General features: G+C 43.0%; 2 protein-coding genes across 8 annotated transcripts in view; one reads left to right on the forward strand and one right to left on the reverse strand.

The window, feature by feature from the left end:
- Window positions 1–9736, forward strand: part of SPTSSA (serine palmitoyltransferase small subunit A) — a 975882-nt gene that overhangs the window by 533301 nt on the left and 432845 nt on the right. The window lies entirely within an intron of this gene.
- The window catches only part of NPAS3 (neuronal PAS domain protein 3), an 813063-nt gene that overhangs the window by 21918 nt on the left and 781409 nt on the right, over window positions 1–9736 (reverse strand). For all 6 annotated transcript variants that reach the window (XM_081830630.1, XM_081830629.1, XM_081830627.1 and 3 more), the window contains 2 exons: window positions 6679–6872; window positions 2173–2279 (listed from right to left, as the gene is read on the reverse strand). In XM_081830630.1, the coding sequence (XP_081686756.1) occupies window positions 2173–2279; window positions 6679–6872 (301 nt within the window). The remainder of the gene's footprint in view (window positions 1–2172; window positions 2280–6678; window positions 6873–9736) is intronic.

Raw genomic sequence — 9736 nt, forward strand, 5'->3', positions numbered from 1 at the left:
ACTACAAGAACGTTGAAATTTCAATCTGATTAGGATCAAAATTCTTCAGGATCAAAACACTCCTTTTCCTCCCCCTACAGTTTTACTAATTGTGTGCTACTTGACATTGTGGAGTTATTCCACAGCATGATAGCTAAATATGTGAAGTGTATTTTACTGTGCAGAATTATCAGCTCATTTTATTTGTTTTTCATGTGTTTGAGGTTATTAAAAGAACTTAAAATTAGAAGTCGTGTGTATGAGTTGAAAGAGTGAACTCAATCATTGTTAGGAGGCTAAATCATAAAGCAATAGCCAGTATGTCAAGATCAAGTAATGAAAAAAAATCACAGAATTTAAAAGCATACCTTCTCTGTTTATTAGCTGGCACAATACCAGAAAAATTAGGCAACTAGCACAATAGTGAATGGCAGAGTTGTTTATTTTCAGCACTCTCAAATTATTCTGGTTACTGAAAATGAGATAAAAGTAGATCGGAAAGAATGGCATCAAACATATTTGTTGGAGACCTTTGCTTCATGGGAAGAAATGAACTGCCCTAGCTCACTGTTCCTGAGGAATTGTGTTTCTTCAAGCTGTAAATCAAATCCCAGAGAGATAGCATGACGTTTTCCAAGTAATAACTGAGGATGACATAGTTCTTTTTTGTCAGCACCGGGTTTCTGAAGTTAGACCTCAATTAAGATTCCAAAATGAAAAAGCACCCTTCTCTCCCCACGCACATGGTCTGTGACAGTGTCCTAAAGATAATATATTCATTTTTAAAGCCTGGATCTCTGGCATATATTGGTCCAAAAATATATTCAGAGCTTCCTCCAAAGATCCCGATTTTCCCTCCATCTTCTCTAAATCCCCAGCTACAAAGAACCTGATGTTTCTTTTCAGGAAACAGCATCATTTTCTCCCCCCAATTAATTGAAGAGCCATCTGCTTCTGCAATGCACAACACCCATTCATTCTTAGCAACAAGTGTGGTCCCTAAGTCCCTGGTGTGCAATACTGAGGCATGCACTCAGCGTTGGGAGTAGAGTTTGCTGGAGAGCAGCCTCGCAGGCAGCCTTTTCCCAGAGACATGATATACACAAAATTTGACACTGGCCTTGGTCCCATGTCAGTGGTGCTAATGCAGGGTTAAAAAACAGTACAAGATGCTCACACCTTGAGACTCTGCCTGGCTGACTGTCTTGGCATTATGCTTTTGAAGATGTGAGTTTAAAACGAGCTAACACCTGCAAAGAGCAGGAAAGACCTGAGAGGGCTCTCCTCGGGCCTGGCAAGAAAGGGGAGAGGAAGTAAATACAGAGGGCACCTGGCTAGTGGTGCTACAGGAAAGCTTGACCGTCAAGCTGTGGTCTCTCATTTGTGGCACCTCGCATGAACCAGGGTTCAGAACCGGGTTTAGAACCTTCTAGGAAGATGAGCACGTCGGGCCCTCATCTTTTAGGAAGAAGAGTCTACTGATCGGTCATCAAAAGGACCTCTGGTTGGAAAAGGGGCAGCCTCTTCCTAAGAGGGTTCCGCACACCAGTGCCTCCTGCCAAAAAAGGCACCTCGGAGGTCAGCTTGTGAGTCAGGAGCTGGGAATCAGACTCAAAGAGCTGAGATGAGTCTCTCTCCCTCCTGGGAGTCAGGAGATGGTGGTATCTCTTCCTCGGAATAACCCCCTTTCCAGAAATACAGCGAAGAGACGCTGCCTTTGAGAGCGGATGTGCTCTGGCCCTGTGCCCTGGCTTCCCCCTGGCCCCAGTTGCGCGGTCAGTCAAGTAGGAATGGCTATAGGCTCTGGTCTATTTGAACTTGTCTTCTCCCACATATATCTTGACACAGAGACCACAAATTTCAGAGCGGAGCTCGCTCTCTAGAAAATGAAAGGGTCAAGAAAGCACTTAAGGCAGAGGTTCTCCCATCACTTCATGGGAGAGAGAGCACAAGAGACCACAGAATCCCGGCCGAGGGCCTAAAGAGCCAGCAGTTTTTCTGGGCCTGAGTTCTAACTTGCGATCTAATTCCAACATGAGTTGAAGTGATTTCCGCCTCTTTTTCTCCCGGCACGCTGACAGTCATCTCAAATGTATGCACGAGACAGGAAGGGAAAAATCAGCACTGAAACCAAACAAGCATCAGAGAGAGGTGACCCCAGCCTGGCTGTTCCCGCACACGGGAAGTACTTACGGTCCAAGTGACTGTGCCTGATGCCCTCGACATCTTCAGCGTGGATGAAGTGGTAGCATCTCTTTCCTACAACGTCTACAGGGGTCAGATCCATATAATCGCTGATCCTGCAGAGAGAAGAACACAGGCTGGAATTCAGAAGGGGAGGGGGGGAGTAGAGAAGCTGTTAAATGACTGAGAAACAAGTCTCCCTACAGTTTTCAATATCCTGGGGGTACCCGTCAGGAGGTGGCGCTTTGAGGGAAAGCCCTTTACGGACAGAGAATATCATTTCTTTAACTGATATCGGACTTTCTCGAAAGCAGGAAATGTGCTAGATCCAGCAACCGTGTGTACGTAATGAGACAGGTTTTTCTTTTCTTTTTTTTGGCATCAGAATACACATTTGGACAACATAATTCCATGAAATTATGGAGAATCAGTAACAACGCAAGATCCTCATTAGAGGCCAAGATAATGCAAGGTTACATAATAAAATAAAAACATGTTATGTTGATACCAAATGATTAGAGACACCTTTCATTTAAACAGATTGGTCTTCTATTGGGTATTTCCATGAAAAAGGGCTTCAACTGCTTCTTGGCACAGCGTCCAAATTGGCATTCAAGGGATATAATTTAAATGCTGAGACATACAGATGCCTGGGGGTATTATCTTTTTCAGTCTTAGTCATTTGGGAGCTCGGCTTTCACTCCTGGCCCTTTTAACTGGTACTTTGTGGTGGATTCCACACAGAAACTTTTAAACCATTTCAGCAGCTCTTGCAGGCTTGTGCTCAGCAGTACGTGTGTGTGTAAGCCTGTGTCATTGATTGTCCAGACGTCAATGTCCTCGGGCAGGAGCACAGAAATATAGAACAGAAATTGGAAAACATGTTGGGGGAATCTGCCCGCTTTACACAAAGGCGTCAACATGCTCATTATCCTCCTCCCTGTCCAGGTACAGATTGGTTTTGGGCGGTCCAAAATAGGATATATCTTTTGTTTAATTTATTCTCTTTACCGTCCCCGTGCTTTTTATCTTTTAGGGCTTGTATCTCCAAATAGGAAGTGAGTCTTTAGAAATGACATGTTTCAGAAACCTATGAGACCACGGTTGGAGAGTTCAATCTGATCCCCAAGGCAGGGAAATAAACCAAACCAAACCAAACCAGAATAATGTGGAATATAATTAAATTATATTACCCAGGGAGTGAATTTCTCAATGTCTAATATTAAATATTAAATGACATTTTTGGCCAAACTAGAATTCTTGGTAAGTCGAGACAAAAATGGGGCAATATAAAGAGTTTTATAACCCCATGGTTTTCTGGTACAAAGCAGATTAGTTGGTGTTTTCCTAAAACTATTAGCTGCTTTCCAAGCACAGTTTCCACCCCCTTTCTGCAAATGAGTAGACCAGGATGTCATTAAAAGGCCCTCATTGGTGTTTCTGAAAATTACCAGCTCCCCAGATGATGTCGGCTTTGTCCGTGGCCATCCTAGGGAATGCGGAGGAGAAGAATGGTCTGCAGAGTCCAGGAGAGGGCTTATGTTTCTAGTTAGCAATTCCCTAATTAAATAATAGACTCTGGGAAAAAGCCAAACATACTTTAGGGAAGATGTTCTTTAGTTTATGCTTTATTGGAACGAAATCCTTCAAAACATCTGAAGCATTCCTATGTATCGGAGCCTGTCACCGTGGCAAATGTGACCACCTCAGTGTCCAGAGACCTCTTAATATATGTGTAGAAAGCCCCAGACCAGTCTGATGACCTATATCAGGATCAGAATCCTGATGGCACCTTGTACTCTGAGCCTCAGTTCCTTTATCTGTAAAAACAACTTAAGAGGTTGGTGAGGGGATTAATGAATGAAATGAAATGAACCTAGCACAGTGCCTGGCACACAAGGTAGGCTTTTTCCTCAGATCAAATAAGCAGTTACTTTTAACACAGGTCCTTTTAGAATAACTTCTATCATCTTCAGCTGGGAAATAATGCTGTATTGTATTGGCTAATAAGGGGTTGTGGAAAACAGTTTCTTGGTTTTTTTTTTTTTTTTTTTAAGGGAAGAGAAAAAGCTTAAAGTGGGTCACAGAAAATGATCTCAATTATTGGAGTGGCACCATAAGGCACTCAGGTCCATGAAGCAGAATTAATCATCTGTGATCACAGGAATGAAAATTAAGTGAGGGTTTTGGGATGGGACAGTCACCGGGCGTAGGTAAATCAGATGGGGCTCTGTTTTTCCGGAGAGAGTGATGGTAGTAAATCTAAATCAAGGGAGCCCTACATATGTTTTCAAAGAGGTAGAGCCATAGGTCATCAGACTTTCTAGCTGCCTCCCTGGGTTGGAGCTCCATCTCCAGCATTCTGTGTTTTTCATCAGAATAAACAGCTTTGTGGGCTAGAACTGTGTTCTTTAATGGATGCATAGATACGAGAGGTCCCCTTCAGGGGTTAGTCTGACTGCTTCCTTACCACTTAGCCTGACTTCTCTAGGAAAAAAGCGGCAAGGAATGCAGGAAGGCCCACGTGTAGCTAAATGCCTGATTTTTTAAAATCTGGCACATTTCGAGTTCAAAATTGTGACCTTGGGCATACCACTTAACGCTCCCTCTCTCTAAACTGAAATTGCCTGAGGGTGTGGCGGGCAGTGGCAATACCCATCTCACAGACCTGGCTTGAAGCTTGAAGGAGATGATGTAAATAATGAGCTCTGCACATTGCCGAGCGTGTAGTAAGTGTTCAACAAATGCTAACTATCTTTCTTATTACTTGCTAACCCTAGCTGATCATTTTGGTTGTCTTTCCTGATATTCTTTTGCCATTCCAGAATACTTTACACACACCCAAGTATACAGTCTCTTTTCTAAAAAAATTTAAGAAATGCCAGCAAAACTTGAAAAAATAGATTTAGAGTTACTTATTAAGTAAGAGTGACGGGTTCAGGGTATCTTCTACCCACGGAACACTAACAGCTCAGGTGGGTGTCTTTTTCTCCTGGTGAATTCCTTCCTCTGAATCCACTCCAGCCCGGAAACGGTAGGCATTTCTAACTTGGTCTCAACATCCTCAGTGCTTCCCAGTGGACTGAACGCAGATGATGGCTGTCTTCCTCTTGGCTAGGCCCCGGAAAAGTTGATTACCCGAGCCGCTTGACCATTCTGCTCTTCCATTTGGCCTCTGCAGGCACTACCAGGGCTCGGTGAACATACGCTGCCTTCATGCCTGACCATAATCTGTGCCACAAAAGCACCCTCTCAAAACGGCCTCAGTGATTCTGCCTGTGGCACCAGAACATGGATGATACCATGGAAGCTTCCTTCCCGTGTCATTCCCCCATCCCTCTTCTCCCCGTGCCCTGTGCACAGTCCCCCATCCCTCTTCTCCCCGTGCCCCGTGATTCTCTCTTCTTCAAATTGGTCTGATGATGGGCTGGTGACTTGTGGGTGAAAGGTCTGAGGGGGCACTGTCCCATTTCCTTGTCCCTTGCTTTGTGCTTAATGGAAAAAGTGAACTTTTAAACCAGAGGTTAAAAAGTCCTTTTATCAAAGCTCAGTGTTAAGGAAGGACTGTCAAGTCATTTATATGAAGAGTCTTTTTTTTTTTTTTTTAATTTATAAAAGCAGAATCCTCAGGATTACAAAGTTTTATTTAATAGTTTTGCAGATTTTTCATCCTTTTCCCTCTGGGGGCCTCAAATTCTTTTTTTTTTTTTTTTTCCTACATGTGTTGTGGACTGAACGTGTCCCTCCCACCACCAAACTCATAAGTGAAGCGTTTACACCCGATGTGATAGTATTAGGGGGTGGGGCCTTTGGGAGGTAATTAGGTGTAGATGAGCTCATGGGGATGGAGTGCCCATGATGGGATTAGTGTCCTCATGAGAGGAGGAAGGGACCAGCGCTCTTGGTCTCCCCTATGTGAAGACCCAGCAAGAAGACCGCTATCTGCAAGACCGCTATCAGGAAGTGGGCTCTTGCTAGGAACCTTAATTAGCTTGTACCTTCATCTTGGGCTTCCCAGTCTCCAGGAATGTAGAAATAAATGTCTGTTGTTTAAGCCATCCAGTCTATAGTAATGTGTCCTAGCAGCCCGGCAAGCAGCTAAGGCAATGTGCCGAATGCCTATATGAACACTGGCCATTGTGAGGCTGGGCCCGTATAGTAGTCAGAAGTGGGCTTGACTGAGGCATCAGGAGATACCTTCTATGGCGTAATTTTGCCAAGAGCGTCTCAGCCCTGCTCTCTCCTTGGTTTCTCGGCCAAAACAGGTCTTAATTATAGCATATGGATGTCTGGGTATCCCAATCCTTTCCATTTTTGTCCCTAATGTAAATCAGGGCAGCAATGTAAATTTTAAATAAAAAGCATGTTTGGTGTCCGTCCAAGCAGCCATTAAAAATAAGATCAGGATTTATAATGAGCCTCACTGGGAGAGTAAAATCCTTCAGACTGCTGCAAACACCAACCTTCACCAATGTGTAACAGACAACAGAGGAAATGAGAACAAAAACAAAGTACCTATTTTCACAGTAAATGATATTGAGGTCCATATTTACTCGAGTGACGAACATATGGCAATCAATTCTGACTTCATTGATCGTAGGGGGAGGCAGGGCATGAGCCACAACCACAAGACCCATGATTTGGCTGGGAACGGTCCTCCCGTGGGATAGGGACACCCTCAGTCGTAGCCGGCCTGTTATGTGAATCACCTGTAATAGAACATTAAGGACAGGACACAGTCAAATTTGCATCTGGGACGTAACAGTATTTCTTTTGAGAAATTGTAAAATTACATCTGGAACAACCAACATTAGCTTGTATCTTCTGTAATCATAATGGCTGTCAAAGTGCCCTCAATGTCCCCACGGCAGGGACAAAAGAGAAATAATATTATAGGCTGAGCTTTACTCAAAGCAGCATTATTACTGTGCAATTGCTATTTTCAGGACTTTTTCTTTCCCTTCCCTGTTTTTCTCCCTTTTTTTCTTTTCTTTTCTTTTATTCTTAACATTGTAAGTGTATAACCGGTTAAAATGACCAGGAAGTTGAGCAATGAGCTGGAAAAGGAAATGTTTGCATTATCTGCCCTTGTTAAGGGATGATGTCTGTCTGTCACCATATCTGTACTGAATGGATTACATGGCCATCTCATTTCAGAATTATGGCCCAGAGCTTTCTTTCAGTGGGTAGGTGGGTGGGTGTTGATCATGTAAAAAGGCCAAGAGACTCCACTGAATACAAGTCTTAGTGGCAATGACATGGATGGGCCCTTCTGAGCATAGATACTCTGTGTCAGAAAGCACTGAGCTACCATGCTACCAGTGATTTATTACACTGCCCTACGGGGTTGAAGGTTAGAAGACTTTGGTCTATCATTTGTTCCTCGAGCTCATTCTAAAGTAGGATCAGGAAACCTGCACCATTTTGGTGGCTTATTCTGGTTACCTGTGCAGAAACAGGCGGGAGAATGCTGGGCTGTTATTTTCCATTTCTTAGGCAAAGTATACCATAGATAGTCCAAGCCATCCAGAACCAAACAGAAGTGCTTCATCTTCTTCACACGTTTGAAATGGTATTTTTACAGATGCCCTTTGAAAAAGTCCCTTTGCTTGTAAACTACACATAGAAGGCCAGCCATAATGTCAACTTCCTGAAGGGATGTTTTGAGGAAACAAAATCATAAAAGGGTGGAAAAGCATCAAGGATTGTGTGCTTTGAGATGATGGAAGTCGTGTGTGTGGATGAGTCAGGGGACGAGGGTGTCAGAAATGCACGCATGCGTGTGCTTCTCTGTGTGTGTGTACTCTAGCTGTGTTCCTAGGATCATGCTATGGGGTGGAGGACCCTCCAAAACTAGGTTGTAGATGTAATCACTGTGATTCACCATACCAGGGAGCTTGGTTTAGTAGTTAACCAAGTTTCTGCCTTTGGTTTGCCTCTCCAAAAATGCACCATTGAGCATCAAGCCATCTTTTGATGGTTCCCTCTTTGCCATAAGGAACTCAGGTGGGAAGTGGGTCTCTGGCCTCCCAGGAGCAATAACAACGAGCCTCTGCTCTCCTTCCCAGGGGCTTGACTGGTAATTCCTTTTTCATTTTGTTTTTGTTTCCCTTAAGTTATTCAGTTTTCCAAAAGCAAGCCACACTGCCGTCAGTCAAGAGGCAGGATCAAAGTTTACGGGGCTGCCCTTCGGAGTCCTGGTGTCCTAAATAATACCATTTTTCCAAGTTCCCCTTCACATTTGCACCCAGCGCTGCAGATCTGGAGATACCAATGAGGAGGATTATTGAGGGGATATCTCAGGAGCAGCTTTGTGACCACCCACATTTGAAGTTGACTAAAATTCATACTTAATGCACCTTTGCTTTAGGCTTTGGTCAGAGGAGCGACTTTATGAATATTTGAAAATGTTCCTAGAGGCAAGGATGCTAAAACACCATCACAGACACACATTTTTGTAAGACCTCATTAACTAATAAAGAAATGGCTAAAAGAAATGGGATTAACTTCACAGGAGGGGTGTTAACAGTCCCTCAGCCTCCTCCCAGCTAGGCTAACATAGATGCTCATTTATCATTATCTGTCTTGTTTTATCAGGAACGCTCAGCTTCTTGGAAAAACAGATCTATAAATGCTCAAGAAAATACGCACTCAGAAATGATATGATAAATAAATCCTCACTTGGTATTCTATTCCAAAGCAACTTACGGGCTTCTGGGCTAGAAAGCATTTTGGGAAGGTGCAGAGGCTACTGGGGGGAGCTGTCTGCATGTCAGATTTACCTGGGCCCCCTTCTCCAGCATTGCCTGTGGCCATCGAGGTGCTGAAGGTAGTCAAAAGTTGGGTCCCCTAGGGGTCTAGATTTGTTATTTTCTGATTTTGTTACCCAGGGCAAGTCACTCAACCGTCTGCATCTCAATTTTCTTTTCTGTGAAATGGGGATAATAAGGAGTGTTCTGCAGGTATGTTATGAAAATGAAAAGAGATAGTGGAGGTGAACACTTTCTACCTTGTGAAGAAGTGTCCAAATTTAATTATAAGTCTGTTTGCCCTTTAAAATATCACCTGAGTAGTGGATCAGGATTGATGACTAATTTAATCTTGACCAAAAGCCTAATAAATTAATTCTTCTTATTTTAAGGGATCATAAACTTTCAAATTTGGAAGAAAATTTGGGAGGTCTATCTTAGGTCCTTCTCCCTTTCATTTTTTTTAGGTGGAAAAGAGACTTCTGGAAAGTTCATTCCTTTCCCAAAGTCACCTAGCTCAGAAATGGCAAAAAGAGCCTAGAATCCAGGTTTCTAGATGTTGTTTGAGTTTCATTTCAACTTTGTTATGTTTATGTGCATATTCATATTCATATTGAACGAAATATCACAAGTTTACACCAGATGTCAATTTACTACCTTAAGTAAACTGTATATGAATCTTTTTTTTATTATTTTATTTTATTTTTTTTAAAGATTATTTATTTATTTATTTATTTGAGAGAGAGAGCACATGAGAGGGGGGAGGGTCAGAGGGAGAAACAGACTCCCCGCCGAGCAGGGAGCCCGATGTGGGACTCGATCCC

Source organism: Leptonychotes weddellii, chromosome 9 (assembly GCF_054177405.1).
Source record: "Leptonychotes weddellii isolate Sample4059 chromosome 9, ASM5417740v2, whole genome shotgun sequence".
Lineage (NCBI taxonomy): Eukaryota > Metazoa > Chordata > Mammalia > Carnivora > Phocidae > Leptonychotes > Leptonychotes weddellii.